At 35.4% G+C, this 18812-nt stretch overlaps 2 protein-coding genes and 1 long non-coding RNA gene across 6 annotated transcripts; 2 read left to right on the forward strand and 1 right to left on the reverse strand.

Moving 5' to 3' along the window:
* Positions 1-108: 108 nt before the first annotated feature.
* On the forward strand, positions 109-13751 carry LOC117779877 (probable phospholipid-transporting ATPase IF). 3 transcript variants are annotated; one of them, XM_034616236.1, is made up of 10 exons: positions 109-332; positions 6590-6797; positions 6865-6990; positions 7995-8541; positions 8709-9123; positions 9321-10066; positions 10853-11355; positions 11421-12234; positions 13067-13393; positions 13462-13751. In XM_034616236.1, exons 1-10 carry the CDS (start codon positions 330-332, stop codon positions 13673-13675), a joined length of 3903 nt encoding a protein of 1300 aa, XP_034472127.1. In that variant the 5' UTR covers positions 109-329; the 3' UTR covers positions 13676-13751. The 3 variants fall into 3 exon arrangements, with proteins under 3 accessions (XP_034472127.1, XP_034472118.1, XP_034472110.1); XM_034616227.1 differs by lacking the exon at positions 109-332 and adding an exon at positions 2508-2944; XM_034616219.1 differs by lacking the exon at positions 109-332 and adding an exon at positions 5489-6015.
* LOC117779914 lies at positions 10635-11559 on the reverse strand. Its single transcript, XR_004617038.1, has 3 exons — positions 11433-11559; positions 10841-11367; positions 10635-10774 (listed from the first exon to the last, which is right to left on the reverse strand). It is a non-coding gene; the product is annotated as an uncharacterized LOC117779914 (long non-coding RNA).
* Positions 13752-14849: 1098 nt separating the features above from the next.
* Positions 14850-18577, forward strand: LOC117781537 (TNF receptor-associated factor 3). Of its 2 annotated transcripts, none has more exons than XM_034618319.1 (7): positions 14850-14992; positions 15352-15594; positions 15670-16092; positions 16165-16304; positions 17340-17623; positions 17697-17812; positions 17880-18577. In XM_034618319.1, exons 2-7 carry the CDS (start codon positions 15463-15465, stop codon positions 18186-18188), a joined length of 1404 nt encoding a protein of 467 aa, XP_034474210.1. In that variant the 5' UTR covers positions 14850-14992; positions 15352-15462; the 3' UTR covers positions 18189-18577. The 2 variants fall into 2 exon arrangements, with proteins under 2 accessions (XP_034474210.1, XP_034474201.1); XM_034618310.1 differs by having other exon boundaries at positions 14852-14992; positions 16156-16304.
* The last annotated feature ends 235 nt before the right edge of the window (positions 18578-18812 follow it).

The following is an 18812-nucleotide window of genomic DNA, read 5'->3' on the forward strand; positions in this document are numbered from 1 at the left end:
TAAGCATATGTATATATATAATACCGTGTATATGTGTGTGTGTGTGTGTGTGTGCGTGTGTCACACAAACATACATATCATTTGTGGGTACTATCGCTATCAACAATTCTTCGACAGTTTGCCGATAGATCAGTTTGCGCGTGGAAGGCTTCTCCTTCCATTTGTTTTGTATACTCGTCCATGTGCATGTGAACAGCTTCTATATGCTTGATCTACCCAGAAGATATATATTCACTCCACACACAATCTGCATAGAACAACTCTACGTATAAGTAACACCACAAGAACAAAAAAAAAAAAAAAACAAAAACAAACAAAATCAGAAGAAAATGGTATGTTTACATATCGTGACAATTACTACAGACATACTATATTTACCATATATAGTATAATATAGTCAACCAACCACCCGCGTATTATCCTTACTATCTGAGTTCTTTTGAGTGCCTTCGGGGTCTGTTAAGCATCTGTTGTAAACTGATAAAATAATCGCCTTATTACAGCGAGTGACAAGTGACAATTTCGAGTACTATAATTACACTATTATAGATGTAGTTACCGTCATACATATGCATGAGGAGTAGCTGTAAATGGATTGTATATTTACACATTTGATCTCTTAATAATATAGTGTTTGCCAAGTGAAAAAATCTTAATTCTTATTGATTTAACTTTCCATCATGTTGAATAATATTCTATTAAATGCAGTTGCGTTTTTCTTTTTTTTTTAAAACGTATCAAAAATGATTTGTTTCAAATGAAAAATATGTGCTTTAATTCAAAAATGTGTGTTTACTGCGAATTTCGACAAACTTCATTAAATATTGACAGACAGTCAACCAAACCAGTTTTAATTTTGTGTATAATATAATTAAATTAAATAATTTACTTAGGAAAAACCAAATGAAATTTGTGTTAAATATGCGTAGAAACTTTAATTTTCAAAGTGCTCAACTACGAGACACTATAAATATATATTCTAATTTGGATTGATGTTAAATATATTTTAAACTTCAACAAGTATATGATCCTAAAATATATCTATACTCAAAATGGTTATAATTAAATTTTAATTCAAAATAAAAATAAAAAATATATTTTTATGAACAGTTTTTAATTTAATTCCTCATATACTAAATATTGTGTCTCCTACTGTTGTGATATTTGAGTTGATTTATAAAACAGGTTTTATATATGTATATATAAAACATCTTGACAAACGTGAAATCTGGACATCACCGGTTTAATTTTGCTGAAGTTTTTGACACACATTCGTACAATCCTATGATTTTAGGGCACAGGGTATATAGTAACAATATAGATATCTTGTATACCTTGTATACCAATCACTCAATAAGGGATTAAAAATAAATAGACCTGGGCTTTACCAATGAATCATATAATTTATATAAATTGAAATAGATATAATGGCCTGGAATTGATAAAAAAAAAAAAACTATAAATATTTATACTCGTATATAGAAAAGTTTCAATAAGACAAATGATCGATCAGCTGATGATAATTTCCCAAAAATTTTTTCTTAGTTAAACAAAATCATTTTGCAATAATATATATGGTATTTAAAAGTCGAAACCCCAGACAAATTTATTCTCCAACTTTATTTCTATATTATGTTTGTATTTTTTAAGTTTTGAGAGATAAACTATAGGAAGAGTTTTTGCATCAATATGTATATTTTTGACTTCCCCGTGAAGTATGCTATATTATATTTCGACGAAATGATATAAATAGTACAATTCCGTTTATAGCGTAATAAAGTTGTATAAATATTTTATTGGCACTAGATATGCAAGATAATTTTGCATGATAAAACGTCATGTTTGAATTGTGAAATTAAAATTGATTGTATTAAAAGGTATCGAATCGAATTAGATCGAACAGGAATATGAAAGGACTATAGACATTTAGTTTTTGGTGACTAATCTTTGCACCTGTCACATTCCTCTTAATCTAGTGAATCTAGTAATCATGTGAATTTTGTTGATCTTAGATTTTTGAACAAGTTTTTAAATTGGTAAAAGGGCGTTATATAGTATTTTGATGAATACTCGTAGTTGTATGGTACGACTACCTTAACTGTATTAGTCAGCTTGCGACAGTTAAATACTATTATAATCTTATCTCGTCTGACGGTATGTGTGTCCGGGACTGATATGGGAAACCCCTACCCCTCAGCCCCCCCTTGTGAAGAGCAAAACCCAAAAAGAGACTCAAAGAGAGAACAATTGGGAAGCAGTTTCAGAGCAACCGACAACCGGTAATGTTGGATTATTAGACATATGTGGAGTATAGTTACGAGTATGTGTTCGGGTACAAATCGAGTACAAAAAAATGAAATGGCAAGAAAAAGAAAATAATGAGTTCAAGCAATGAGTTGAAATTGTATTGGGTTAACCGACGGTAAACTAAAGGTTTTCATACATTTCATACATAATCGTAGTATGAGAACTCATACTGTTGATAAGGTAGTTCGATTCGGTTCTCGTTGATGATAGACGAACACAATCTTAAATCGCTGTTATTATTGATACGATTCTGTTTCCTTATTTTGTGAATTACGAGCACGCTCTTAAGTTCTAACGCTCTTAAATAAAGTTGTGCACTTACAAACATACAAATAGATCGATTGACATTTGATATTGTTTGGTGTATTCGGGCTATTCGGGTATTCGACCACTATTCGGTTATTGGTATTAGAAGGCATTCCATGATAACAAACGCGTCGACCCATTTGAGGTAAAAAACGAAGCCTGTCGCGAGATATTCGTATACAAATCGCTCAGTAGTATGCGATTGTTCCGTCTACCGAGGCGCATTGTACTTCAAATCCCGCAAATCACTTTTATAAACATCCATACTTATATCTGTTTGTAGCCGGATTAGGTTAAAATGGATAAGATATTTCGAGCTTTTGTCAAGCGGGTGAGTTGCACAATTTCCCTAAGAATCTTTTTTCAATTATGCAGAAAGCTACTCCAATATATCCAACTAATCCTTATTAAGTTTCGTTGTGAACTAATTCCAACTTAAAGTGAGTGTATTATCCTTTACTTGAATATAAATTAATAAGTCTTATGTTTTAAGTGCAAAGTTGCGACATCAAATGTGTGAAATCTGTACTTCTAGTCCATAACCAAAATATTATCTACGTATTATCTCTTTTACTAAATTGATATGACTATGACACACCCGGACGCCTACGATTCTACAGAATGCCTATCTACCTATTATAAACATACATACTCGTATTTCCCCTCAACTGCGCTCTACAAACTTCAGCCCACAACTTTCGATGTGCACAACGAGTTTGACAATTCCTAAATATAAAAGCATTATATTACTAGTAGTACGAGTATATTTATTGAGAGAAACCGCTTAAGTATTGCGAAAAAGTGTAGAATTAAGAAAATCAATTAGGTCAAAAGAAGCGTTAGCGTTATTTAAATTGTTTTTTTTTATATTATTTATTTATCAGCTTACGCAAATAAAATCCATTGCTTAGTTTGAGTACATAAGACTTGATCTAAGTATATAAAAGAGGAAACTGTGGAAGAATGTGTAGAATTCCTCACATAAATTTGGTAGTTCTTACGATTACATTACAGAAGATAAGAGAAGAAAAAAAAGTAAAAAATGATCAAAATTCTCATATTATATCTGACATATAAGAGTTGAGAGCTGATCGTATTTTTTGAGACTTTAATAATTCGTAATAGTCGCCAATTGACTTTCGCCAAATACTGATCTACCTTAATTCCTTATCACACCATTTATAATATTATATAGAATCTATGTAAGGAATTTCATTTAAATATAAAACTGAAATATCTCAATTAATCTAAGGAAACCGTTATATGTTTATTTCACTTTCTTCACGTATATTATTAAGACTTATACATTCGTGATAGATGGAAATTCCATATCAATTCAGAATGCGGTGTGACTAGCGAATACCCTGTTAGCAACTTAAAGGGTCGCTGTATACCAAAATTTATAGCTGTAGCCTATAAAAATTGGCTAAGTTAACAGATGAAATATCTTGAAAAGCATTTTGCAACTTTTAAATTTAATAGATATCATACAAAAAAAATGTACGAGTACGTGGTATTGTACAGTTCATAAGTTCAACAGTTCAATGCGAGTACGTACATGGGTACTCGTGAATATATTCAATTTTATGTCGAATATTGACGAATTTGACGAGCCGGCAAATTAAGCATGCACTTTGAACTCATAACTAGAGAAGACGAGGCAGAGCTATTACTTCTACTGTGAGTGCTACAACTTGAACAAAGCTTTTCTACATCCCGAATAGTACAACGATAGACGTATAGCTCGTCAATAAGTTTTGAGAGCATATTCACGAATATTGGGGTGGGCAGGGAATCAAAATTGAGATCGGAATCGTTATGGGAATCGTTATGGAAATGGCAATTGCAGATCATATTGAGTGTGATCAACTCAGTGTGAGAACGGGCTTTAAGTTGTGCACATCGTTGCGGTTGTTTCGCAGCTCTCTAACTACACACATACATGCGCAAATGTATGTGTGTCTGTGCATTCTTCTTGTTGTATCTTGGGAACCAGAGAAACGCTGACCGTTCGATTTGAAGTGATTTATTTTTTGTGACTGTGTCAGTTTTACAATGTAAAATATATATAAATAAATATATGTAGATATTTGCATAATTAGTTAAAATAACACTTTTAATAGGAGTTCTTAAAGTTCTCATTACGTGATATGAACGTTATGCCCGTGTAAAATACCTTAGAGATTTATCTAAAAGTCATGTAAATGCGAAAAACAAATACCACGCATTGATAATACAATAACAAAACACATACGTCAATAACAATACACGTATGTGCATAGAGAACTGTTCAATTGAAGTGTTAAAATTACCCACTTAACATCGTTTTAAGGTTATACCTTTTAATGTGCTGACAACAAAAAAGACGATATTAAAAAAAAAAAAAAAAAAAAAAAAGATTTGGAAAGAAAGAGTCAAATGCATGCAAACGATCACACGTATAGCAGCTGATGCTGTTGATCGTTTACGATATACGTCTTATCGTATAATTGTGACAAAGTAAAGTGTGAAAGAAGGAACATCTGAAGTGTCAGGTGTTCAAAGTGACGCTATATCGTACTGGGAATATCGTTTTTATTAGATCGTATCGTTAAAATTACACATGCTCCGGATTAGCTGTTTATATGTAACGTTAAGTGCGCCCAAACACTTTAATATCGTATATATGAAATATCGTATTTGCTAAACATCGAATAAAAAAATAAACAATTCTTCAATAATCGTATATTGCTTTCAAGTTCCGTTAAGTGACAGAAAACTCATTGAGGAATATCGTTTATGATATATCGTACTTATACATTTGTATTTTTTATACAAAATTGTGTGATAAGTGAAAAAACTTTTAGAATCAGATTTGTCTATATTGTACGAGGAGTGTTGCTTATGTTAAGTTGTATCTTATGAATTATTGCGACCAGTTATTAATATCGCAAAACAAACCAAAAGTGCCACGAATATCGTATTTTTATATCGTATCTTAATGTAAATAAATCTGCAATATCTGGACAACAAAACTTAAAATAATGTAAAGGAACAATGTGAAGAACATATAAGACAATCGATCTAACAAGAATTTTGTGGTCGTCATTACACTATTCCACTTCCTCTCTCTCTCTCACTCTCTGTCTGTCCGCTGAGCACAGAGAATTGTAGAGAAGATGCACAAATTATCTATGACAAAGACGGTTGATCTGTTACGGTTTGTCAGCCAGATGTTAGACAATGAATTTCTTTGGCCATGACTATCTAAGCGGTTTTCGGCGCATTGATCAGATTGGTAATAGATATCATCATCCTCAACATCAACATCAATATCAGCATCAACATCAATATCAATATCATTGGAGAGAACAAGAACCGCAGTTCTATCTCAAAGAGACATTCTTATGGAAACAGCGTAAGGTGCGTCACAACACAGATAGTATTTAATCAGCACTTTTTTAAAAGAGCACTGAGAGACCCCATAGATCACATTGACCCATCGGCATACGAGTATGGGTATTATGTGTTCGTACGTAAATTTCTATATTGATTAACCCCATTAACCTTCTAACTAAACGCACTGATGTTTGACCAAACAGATTGTCAAGCATTGCTTTAATTTAAACAGCCTCCAGAAAGACGGAAGAATCATTTCAATTATCTGAACTACGCGTAACCAAAGTTTCAATAAAACTTTATGTATATATAACATAATAAATAAAATAAATAATACTAACTCGTACAATTAAAACTCACACATATTTCTTCCCATTGATAATGAACTTGATTTTAAGTAAAATAATATAATATTTTATTTAACGTTTAACTCAAAGCTTAGAATGCTAAAATTTATAACAAATACTTAAGCACCCAACTTGATGTACTAACATCTTAAATATTTAAAACTTAACTTATTGTTCAGTGTTCTATAAATATATATAATTCTGTAGAACTGCCAAATTTACATATGTATATTGTATTTGGTGTCTTTTAGGGTTCCAGAGTTAGCACAATAAATGACTGGCTACAAATACAAATTGGCGGCTCGGAGGATGTTAAGAAGAAAAAGCCAAAGAATCAAAATCGCATCAAGTCTACAAAATACACATTGCTCACATTTTTGCCGCAGAATCTATTGGAACAATTTCGACGTATAGCTAATTTCTATTTTCTAGTTATGACAATCATATCACTATTAATCGGTAAGTATCTCAATCTAATCTAGCTATAACTATGTTATTTCTCACGATTTCTCTTCTTTTTTTGCAGACAGTCCCGTATCGCCAATGACCTCCCTGCTGCCCCTAGTCTTCGTGATTGCCGTTACAGCTGCCAAACAGGGATATGAAGACATTCTACGCTATAGAACTGATAATGTAGTCAACCGTTCACCGGGTAAATATACAAATGTTATAGTATGTAGTACACTGACAGAAAAGTGCTGTGAAATTTTTATATTTGCACATTGATTTAACTATTTTGCTCTATGATTTAGCGTTAAATACGAATTTCAAAAACAAATATGAATAAATTAAATTTAATTATATTTCATATTTAATTTAAGTATTATAATATTTAAAAAGTGTGGTCCCGTGGCTCAGCTAAAACTACAGTTTGCGAAATAACTGGGTTCGAACCCTGCCATGTTGAAAAATCTGTAACTTACCTGTTCTGTTAATTCTTTAAATTGCACTGAAATTGCTTTAAGTAGTAGCATGTAGCGTGTTCATAATACTAATATTAATAATATATATATATATATATATATATATATATATATATATATATATATATATATATATATTAAAACAAAATTGCATTTGTAATAACCAAAAAAAAATTTAAAATAAATTTGCTTCATTTACTTTGTTTTTTCTTTTTTTTTAACTTATTTTATTTTCACTGTTTTTTTTTTATTATTTTTAATTTATTTTTTATTGTTTTTTATTTTATTTAATTTAAAAACTTTTAATTCAATTTAATTTTATTCATGACTCTTCTAGTTAGTATGGCACAGAGTGGGGTTTGAACCCAGGCCTTCAAACTGAACATTTAAGTTAAATTAAAGTTTATTATATTTATTTGTAATCTGTTTTTTATTTAATCTAACATCAATTCGAACACGTTTTTTTTTTACTTTTTCGCATATTTAAAATAAGTATGATTTAAAGAAATATGGTATTTTTAATTTGAAGTGTTTTCTCTTTGGTTTTACTATATTCATATTTACTTTGACATTTCAGTAGGTTTTTACTTAAATTAAAGTTTATTGTATTTAAATTTAATACGTTTTCTAGTGATATCTAACATAATAAAATCAAATACGGTTATATTTGTTTTTACTATGTGTTTTTCTATCAGTGCAGTACCTTATAGATATCGAATCATTCTTATTGCAGTGACTGTCATTAAGAATGGCGTCGAGGCGATAATACAGTCCCAGAACGTTGCACCCGGAGATCTGATTGTCGTGGAACGGGATTGTGATGTACCCTGTGATCTGGTAATACTCCGTTCAACAGATCCACATGGCAAGTGTTTCATAACGACAGCCAACTTGGATGGCGAGTCGAACCTGAAAACTCTCACGGTACCGAGAGATCTACCGACCGTACCGATCGAGGAAATGCACAAGTTGGGCATGATCGAGTGCGAAACTCCCGGCACTGATCTATATAGTTTCAATGGCAAAATCGAGCTAGCTGGCGGCGAGGGACGTGTCCTTCCCTTATCCTCCGAGAATGTACTGCTGCGTGGATCTCGCGTCAAGAATACCGAGTGTGTGATCGGTTGTGCTATATACACGGGCATGACAACCAAACTGCAGCTGAACAGTCGACTCACCCGCAATAAGACGGCATCTAGCGAGACCTATGTCAACAGATTTCTAATATTTATACTTATAGCATTAATAGCCATAGTTACCTTGCTCTATTTCCTAAAGAGGTAAGTTTAACTCTTTATTCTATTCTCATGTACATGGTAAATTTGTACTGAAGTTCTTAGCATGACTTTCCACTTGAAGAGGGAGTACATTAAATAGAATCCTTAAGAATTGTTTACTTTTAGAACTTACCTTAAATTTATATTAAAATGCAAATCCCTCATTCCAGATATAATGAGCTATTTGTGATACCAAAGCTAACGTATTTGGGACCCGCAGCGGATGGCTATAGCGTAAAGCAGTTCCTGCAGGATTACCTATCGTTTTTGATACTGTTCAATTATTTGATACCCATCTCGCTATATGTAACCATCGAGCTGCAGCGTGTGATTGGTGGTTTCTTTATGGAATGGGATAACGAGCTCTACGAGAAGGAGACGGATCAACAGTGCATTGTGAACACATCGAATCTGAACGAGGAGCTCGGACAGATTAATATACTCTTCTCGGATAAAACGGGTACGCTGACCAAGAATGAGATGAACTTCCAGCAGTGCTCGATAGCGGGACACAAGTACAACTATAAGAAGACACGTTTGGAGGAGGCGGAGACAAAAGCTTTATTTGACGTTAACAAATTCAATGTGAGTTTATGCATTTATAATAATAACTCCCTATATTTTAAATATTAAAAAAAGTTTTACAAGAGCACTTTTCAAGCTATGGCATTAAGTCTTGGCAGATATGATAAGTCGAGTAGTCCCGATGTGCCCTGAAAATTTCATCACGATCGGATAATGAATCAATGAGTTATCAATGAGAATATTTCTTTCGATTCCAGATGGACCAGAAAGTCTTCTTTCAAGCGCTGGCGATTTGTCACACCGTCCAGGTGGCAGCAAGCATGACGCCAGAGGCGCCAGTGGAGAGCACCAATAACCAGGAGACCATCAAGTCGGGTCCGCCGGAAATGTACTCGATTTCCGATATTACCGAGGAGAGTCACAACTCTAGTCAGCACAGTGAGCTCAATGTGAGCAACACGATTGAAACATCCTTATCGGTGCATCCAAACGGGGTCAATGCCACAACGACCTCCTCGGATGTTAATCCCCTCCTCTTCCCCGATGACAGCTACAAAGTGGAGCGCCGTAAGCGTCCTCAGGTCGTTAAGCGTAGTCCCAACTTTGCCAGGTCCAACAAGGTGCATATTGCATCCCCTGGCGAGGCGCCTAGCAGTGTAACATCTGCAAATGGTCACTCCAGCGGTGGCATGCAGAGTCCTCCGATTCTGCGTCCCATTTCGCTGCAGTTCCAGCGTTCCACCTCGGAGCGGGATCTGCCACAGTTTGGGGAGGCGCACAATGCCGCCGCCTTGGGCCATCGACGTGCCCATTCTTATGGCGCACCCAATGCCTATCTGTCCAATCCCGTTGGCAATCTAACGCCACCCGTCAACGGACTCTTTCGTGCCGGCAGCACTGTATCCCGAGAATCCTATGCGGCGCCCACTTTCACACGCCAGCCGACGATGCTCATTCGCGCCGAATCGCAGCGGCGTAAGCAGGAGATTCAACAAACGCTGTGGTGAGTTCCAGTTCCATGTGTTCCACCTTATTTACTCACTCCTGTTGCTCAACCTGCGACAGCCAGTCTAATTTCTTCAGCTGTTTCAGCTGCTCCACTTTTCTCAACTATTTTATCTGCTTCACTCATTCCAAATTGTTCCAGTTATTCCAGTCGTTCCAATTGTTGTACATTGGTAAAGTAAAAATATCGATTTAAAAATCGATCTTTACAAATATATGCATATTTTTATGTGATGTAAAATTTTTGGTGATGTAAAAATATCGATTTAAAAGTAGATCTTGGTTTTTGAACATGCCATATCTTTATATATTTACAAATATACATTTGCATATTTTTATGTGATGTACAATTTTTGGTCATGTAACAATATCGATTTAAAAATCGATTTTCGTTTTTTAACATGTCATATCTTTATATATATACAAATATATGCATATTTTTACATGATCAAGTGATGTTAAAACATCATTTAAGCTGTCTTTTCACAAGAAATATGCGTATACATTATAGATTCTACAAAAGTCGACATATCGATGTATCGAGTTGTTTTACATCACTATTGTACATAGGCAAAGTGGTACAACAACTGTTCCAACTTTTCCCATTGATTCTTGATTACTATTTCAATTGTTCCAGTTGTCTCTATTGCTCCCAGAGAGCAAATGCATCCTTTAGATCCGGCTGTTTCACCGATTCCATCAGTTCCTATTGCATATAATTCGTTAGTCTGTTTCATTCAGCTGTTCCAACTTCACAATTCATTCCACTTACTCTATCTCTTAGCTTGCTGGACTACCAGGCCTCCAGTCCCGATGAGAAGGCCCTGGTGGAAGCCTGCGCCAACTTGGGACTCGTCTACACGGGCGACGATGACGAGGTGCTGCGGGTGAGAATTGTGCCGCCCCATTTGGACTATAAGCGTCCGATAAATAGCAGTAAACCCAAAGAGGATGCCTTCCATCGTCTGCATGTGCTGGAGTTCACCTCGGATCGGAAACGCATGAGTGTGATTGTTCGAGATGAGGGGGGCAAGAAGTGGATCTACACAAAGGGTGCCGAGAGCTATGTGTTCCCACTGTGCGCAAATAGCTCGGCCGATATGGTTTCCAAAACGGACAATCACATCAGTGACTTTGCCCGCTTGGGTCTTCGCACCTTGGCCATAGCTAGAAGAGAGATCTCGGAGGTAGAGTATCTGGAGTTCGTCAACTCTCTGGCTCAGGCCAATAGTTCGCTGGAGAATCGTAAGCAGCTAAGCGAGGAATGCTATTCAAGGATTGAAAGTGGTAAGTAAACACCTCAAATATTAGCACATAATCCCCGAGAGATTTAAATTGCGATTTCTTGACAGATCTCGACCTACTGGGCGCTACAGCTGTGGAGGATGCTCTACAGGACGATGTGGCCGATACTCTGGTATCTCTGCAGGCAGCTGGCATCAAGATTTGGGTGCTGACCGGCGATAAGGTGGAGACCGCATTGAATATCGCGCTATCCTGTGGCCACATTCCACCCGATGCCAAGAAGTATATAATACTTGAGTGCAAGAGCCGGGATGATCTGCTCGTTCATCTGAATGTCCTGGAGCGTGAGATTGTCTTTGGCATTGGCCAGGAGTGTGCCCTGCTCATCGACGGCAAGAGTCTTGCGGTTGCCCTTGCCGATGCACCCACCGAATTCCGAGATGTGGCTGTCAAGTGTACGGCGGTACTTTGCTGTCGTCTCAGTCCGTTGCAGAAGAGCGAGGTGGTTGCCCTGATCAAATCATCCAATGAGAACTACAACACCGCCTCCATCGGAGATGGTGCCAACGATGTGTCCATGATCCAGGAGGCTCACGTTGGCATCGGCATCATGGGACGTGAGGGTAGACAGGCGGCACGTTGTGCTGACTTTGCCTTTGCCAAGTTCTGCATGCTCAAGAGATTACTCCTTGTGCATGGCCATTATCACAGTGTTCGTCTATCGTTTTTGGTGCTCTACTTTTTCTACAAGAACATCTTGTTCATGGGCATCATGTTCCTCTTTCAATTCCACACGCTTTTCTCCTCATCCTCTGTCTACGATTCTCTGTTCTTGACCCTCTACAATGTGATCTACACATCGCTGCCCATTCTCTTCATATCGCTCACCGAGAAGCCGTACACCGAGGAAAAGTTGATGAAGTAAGTATCCTACCCTAAGCTATTATATTATGTCCTTAAATGTAGTTAGAGTTATAATTCTATCGAATTAAAAAACAAATTGCTTTGGATTCTTTCCATTAAGGTTGATTTACCAGTCCATCTTTTAAACTAAGGAATTCCTGCTCCTCTCTGATTCTCTAATTAATATTTTAAAAAATTCCCAACAATCGACTGAAATATAGAAAACTTAAAAGATTATATCTGTTTACATTTCATTCCATCAAAATTATTTAAGCGATTCATTTTTTTTCAACTTTTCTACTTTTTATTCTTAAAATTTCTTCACGATCGCTTGGTTAAATTTTCTTTCATGTTCCTGGTTTACACTTTTCTTCTTAACTGAAGCAATTCCTACTTCACTTTGACTTTAGTCTTTGTGTACTACAAATTTCCTAAGGATCGTTTGAGAAACAAAAGTGTTTTATTAGAATCTCTGGTTAGATTATCTTTTTATCAAAGTAGAGTTACCAGCTGCTCTTAAAGTTAATCAATTCTCTCTTAACTGATTCTACTCTCATTTTCCTACTACTTTAGTGACTTTAGTCTTGTTTTTTTAGAATTTTTGGTTAGATTTTCTTTTTATCAAAGTAGAGTTACCAGATGCTCTTAAAGTTAATCAATTCTCTCTTAACTGATCCTACTGAAATTTTCCTATTACTTTAGTTACTACAAATTTTCTAATAATCGCTTGAGAAATAAAAGTGTTTTATTAGAATCTCTGGTTAGATTTTCTTTTTATCAAAGTAGAGTAACCAGCTGCTCTTTAAATTAATAAATCCCCTCTTAATTCTACTGTCAAATTTTTTATTAGGAATCCAAAGCTCTATAAAAAGAACACGGACAACAAGCAACTACATTGGCCCTATTTCCTGATGTGGACCATATTTGCGGTGTATCATTCAGTGATAATCTTTTACTTCGCATACTGCATGTTCTCCTTCAACAATGTAATCCTGAATGGAGGACAAACGGCGGCATTCTCCTGCTTTGGCACTCTGCTTATTTGGGCTGTGGTGATCATAGTGAACCTAAAGCTCTGGCTGGAGTCGATGTATCTATCATATTGGTATATTGCCACCTTGGTGTTATCGATACTTGCATTTATGGCTACGACCGTCATCTATAATGTCATCAATCTGTAAGTTTTCGTTTTATTTCGAAATTGTTTCACTTATTTTTTTTACCAATTTTGTATGATTTCTGCAGGGATTACGATACGGATATTTACTGGGCCTATAACAATCTATTGGCCTCCCTACCTGTCTGGCTGTACGTCTTATTGACAGTCATTGCCTGCCTCTTACCCGATTTCACACTGCGTATGCTGAAGAGAGCTCTCAATATCAAGACATTCAGCATTTTCCCAGGAAAACAACGAAAACTTGAGATGCGCAGAAAGTTCGAGTCGACCTACTTATAATACTTAGTCTAAGTCCATCATTTTTATACGGTTTATTTATTTATTTTTGTCTTACATTTATGTACATACACAACCATTTTTTTTTTGTTTTTTTTTTAAGAAAAAACTATTGTTTGTTAAAAAATGTATTGTGTTTTTTTCTCGTTTTCGAAATTTTGGGCGAAGTTAACAACACGTATTTGTAATGGAGTCATCAATCGATAACTGAGAGTGTTCCAACTGATAAAGTTAGTAGCTTGGCACCCTCCGAATAGTATCAGAAACCCCATTACTGTAAACAGGGGCGTATTGTAATACAGAGACAAGTGCATATTTGTCATTTATTTGTTTATATGTATTGCTTATCTGCGTACTTAAGATAAGAATTCCCTGCAATTTGTTGGCATTGCTAATTAGTTGGTACCAGCTAGTCAACCCTACCTCATTTCAGTTAGGTTTAAGTCAAAAGAGAGAAAGAGAGACCACATCTCACCTTTTTTTTATTTCCTTAGCAGTCGCCTAATAATTATTCCTGTATGCTGGGATGAGATATATTTTTTTATAAATTAATATAGAAAAATATTTTTTTTTTAATCTTAAGATTGTGAGCCAAAATCAGTCCCCAACGGTGTCAAAGATTCGGTATCGGGGCTCTAAGTTTTTAACTTGAGTCATTATCATTTTATCCGCAACTTCTCTTCAATCTCTAAAATCAAAAAATTTTATTTTTAACTTTTTCTGTGTAGAGTTTCTTAACAAACTCTTAGATTTTTTCTGAGTTCAGCTGGATTTGGACGGCAATTTTTTAACTAAAATGATTTTACGAGTTGGACTGGTAAAATCTACAATTCTTTGCACTGTTTATTACACCCGATTTCTAAAATGTACAGGGTATTTATCCACCGCATTGACCTATTCCCATTTCGATTTCCATTTTCATTTCGTATGTTATCTGTTTGACTGCCGTGTATTGTTGTGATACTTCTTACTGTTGCAATACCAAAATATTTGATTGCACAGTTATTTCATTGATAATGATATCTCACACACACACACACACACACACACACACGCACATTGAGAGATAGTGCATGTGTGTGTGTATTGTGAACCTGTAAGTTTTATAGTTGAAACGAGACAAAGACAAATTGCTCGCCTGATCCCAGAACATTATTAATAAGTTGTTGGGCAGAAAGCAAGCTGGTTGATTTTAGTGGCTCCTACCCAGTATATAGGTATATACATATATATAAATATTTATTATAGATGTGTGTGTGTAACCTTCAGTTGAGGCAGTTTTAATTTTTCAGGGACGACTCATATATCCCATACACAAGTGTAAAACCTTATCTATATCTACAGGCAGTCAAGTAACTGTTTTGACAAAATACTAAAATCACATAACTAGTTTTTATTTTTTTTATAATAGTAGTTAAAATCTATACATTTAAATATTTATTTTTTAAGCTTGTCCTAAAGAACTAAAGAACTAAGAAAAGCTGAAGAAAATTTAAACAAAAACGTGAAAACTAAATTTTTGGAAGTTTGGGTTTTTAATATCCAAAAAATTACTTGACTAACTGTATATCTGCAAAATAAAAGAGTATGTGCTGAGTGTATGTGTGTGTGTGTGTGTATGACTATATCAAAAGAAATTCTTAATCATATTTTTCGATATTTTTTGTTTTTTTATTTAGTATGTTTAGAGGCGGTTAACGTAACTACAAATTGGTAAATTATTTGGCGTGGAATGTGGTGCAGTGCGGTCGGTGGTTCTGTGTGTGGTGTTAGTGGTATTTAACCCATTCATGATGTCACTCAACAATAAGTCACTGACAGACGATAGATCAACATCATCATCCAAATCGACGACAATTATCAAATATGAGAAATCATCGTGTCTCTTTTGCAATGAGTGGTTCGATGCCCAAACTTTTACGGTGGGTCAATTCCCATTCATGATTGTCAATCAAGGGTGATAGCTAATGTTACTCCCACACTCTATCTATCTTTAGGAGCACCTGATCCATTGCGGACAGGTGTTGGAAGAGTGTCCAAATAGTTGTAATGTGTTTATACCGCGCATCCGAATGAGATCACATCTCAAGGAGTGTCCAAGGAACAAGCTGAACCTTCAGCAGAGGATGAGCGCCAGCATGGAACGCTTGGACCAGCATGCGGATCATCGTGTCCAGGTGCTGGAACAGGATATATCAACCATAAGATCGGTACTCAATGAGGAGATACGACAACGATTGCATCTCATCACCGACGTGGGCAACATACGGAAGCATAACCAGGTGGTGGAGGATTGGACACGGGACACCGATGAGAGCATCAATGAGCTGCGCCGCCAGCTAGAGGAGGAGGGTGCTCAACGGGTATTTGCCACGGAACAAAATCAAGTGGACACCCAATACTGTTGCAATATAACTCAGGTAAGTTGAGGAGGAAATACTACAGAGATCATCTCTATATTTGATCCTGTATATATATTTTAGTCCCTGAAGGATCAGGTGGAACTCAAGCTGGACGATATGCAACAACACATTAATCAACTCTCTGCCGATGTGAGTTACCATCAGAATCAATTGAATGATAATATCATCAAATTGGAGGAACTTGTCTTTGAAAATGAACGATTGAATCGGTAAGTCATACGCATACCCCATAAAAATGTATTTATTAATTCTGCATCAAAATTGGACAGTTAAATTTTTTTTATCATTGTCCTTTTTTTATACTTTTCTTCTTGACGCTTTTTCGAAAACTTCAAACTTTCATCACTTTGTTAAACCCAGACCGATTTCCTTACGGAATGTGAATTTAATTGTATTAGATATTTTTAAGTATCTTCCAAAAAAAAACCTCTATACGAGGTAAAAGTCTAAAAACGAAAGTCATTCCATGCCCCAAAATTTCTGATATAAAATTATGTGACGAACTATATTTAAGTTAATTTATTAATTTAATACAAAAATAAATAAATTTTACCTGAGTACTTTAGAACGATATATAGCGCATATCTGTAGCTTTTATGACTTGAAAACTGTTCAGGTTTAAATTTTAGCGGGCTTTAGAGTTTTCCCGCTAAGCTAGCGGTTTTTTCAAAAAGGCGTTAAACACAAATTTCTAGATTTTCAAAAGAGGAATAAGTCCCCATCATAGAATCTAAGCTTTTGTACAGTTTTGATGCAAATAAACAGACAAACAAGCTTTTCATCTCATATTTAAAAATTCCACTTGAACTAGATGTCGGATTCGGGTGATCGAGATATCAATCGACGCGTATTTTTGATAAGAATACAAATATGGAACAAAATGCCCCAACGGTCTCATTAGCTTCAATTAATAACATTTTTCCCCTCCGACTTACACCCCCTTGTCTCATGATAGGTCAGTTAGCAAATGTTTTAGTATGCCATGTTGTTAGTTAGGACTAAACCTTTCGATCGGTATATAACTCGATCTGATCGGACAGTCGTAGCAAATTTTCCATATTAGCTGCATATATTGCTAGTCGCCTTTCGCACCCTTCGTGCTGCTTTCGTCACTAGCGCGAGTAGAGTCTACTCTATTGTGTATAAGTAGAAAAAGAGTAACGCATATTGCAGCTTTTGACATCTTCAAACATTTTTACGATCACTTGTGATCACATTTTATACTATACCCTACATATTTTTAGCGATAAGTTTGTACAAATCGAGCAGTTCCTGCAAGAGATCAATGATGATATCAAAACGAAATTGGGCACAAGCAGCGATTTTGCGACCTCAAAACAGGCAACACTAGACTACGAGGTTAAGAACGTGAAAAGCATTGTCTGCGAAACGGTGGAAAGGATCGACAAAATGAATGTTATTGTACAAGATCTGGATAAGTCTCTGCATCAAACCATGCAGAATATATCCGATATTGAGAATCAGCTGGCAATGCAACAAAGGATCGCAAGTGTGCAAAATATTCGAGGTGATCTATACGAAAGATACAGAAGGAAAAGAGTTTTGGAATAATTATGCTTTATATTTTTGTGTTTTTTTAGGTCATTTAATTTGGCGCATCAAGGACTATTCAAAGAAGCTGGAGGAGGCCAAGCAATACGATACCATACTTCATAGCGCCATGTTCTCCAATAAGGCATTCGGATATGCCTTGAGGGTAAGATCTGATAGTTCTATAGAATGGAATAATACATGATTTCTAATGTGTTGTTGAAATACCACAGCTGGACATATATTTAAATGGTAAGGGCACGTGGAAGGGTCGCAATTTGATTGCCTGCCTGAATGTTCTATCTGGCGAATACGATCCACTTCTGAATTGGCCCTGTCGCCTTCAGGCCGAGATTATTATAAGGGATCAGTGCAGCATACCGCTCGAATCCCAGGACTACGTAAAAACCATCTATGTGCGAAAGAAGAGTGACGATTACATACAGAGCAATCAGTATTTCCATATACCCCACAAAGTTATAACCAGTCGCAATTATCTGCGGAACGATTCCCTATTTGTTGAGGTTAAAGTAATAAAATAAGTGATAGTTAACTACATTGGTTAGAGTGAGACAAGCATATGCATGCTTTGCCGATTTTAATAACTATAATTTAAAGTCGCCTTTTCTTCCGATAATTAACATACTTGATTTTGTTCGTTCAGCTTAAAGTTGGCTTAAAGAATTTAACAGACAATTTAACTACATGTTACATGGCAGTGTAACCACCTGGCCATAAATTTTCCAAAGTAAATGCAATCCAACAGATTATTAACTTTATTATATTCATGCTAACGTTAACCTTCTTTTTAGTTAGATCGATATAAATTTTATCCTCTTACAGACAATTTAACTACAAGTTGAATGTAAATAGTATTGCTAAATTTTACTAAAATCCAGACCAAATAATACGAAATGAGTTGCCATTTAAAGGCGTTGTTGGAACATTTATTAAAATACATATAGTTAAAATACGAGCAGTGTATAAACTTGGTCGATCATTCGTTGTTTCTAATCGCGACCATTAACCAATCCATTACAATTGACATCCATAAACATTGAGATTCACATTCTAATTAAAAGCGCAATTTGAACGGGCATTAATAGTAATACAAGCATAGTAAAAAGTTTAAAACATTCAAATAGCGTACATCATATATATATTAT

Source organism: Drosophila innubila, chromosome X (genome assembly GCF_004354385.1).
Source record: "Drosophila innubila isolate TH190305 chromosome X, UK_Dinn_1.0, whole genome shotgun sequence".
Classification (NCBI taxonomy): domain Eukaryota; kingdom Metazoa; phylum Arthropoda; class Insecta; order Diptera; family Drosophilidae; genus Drosophila; species Drosophila innubila.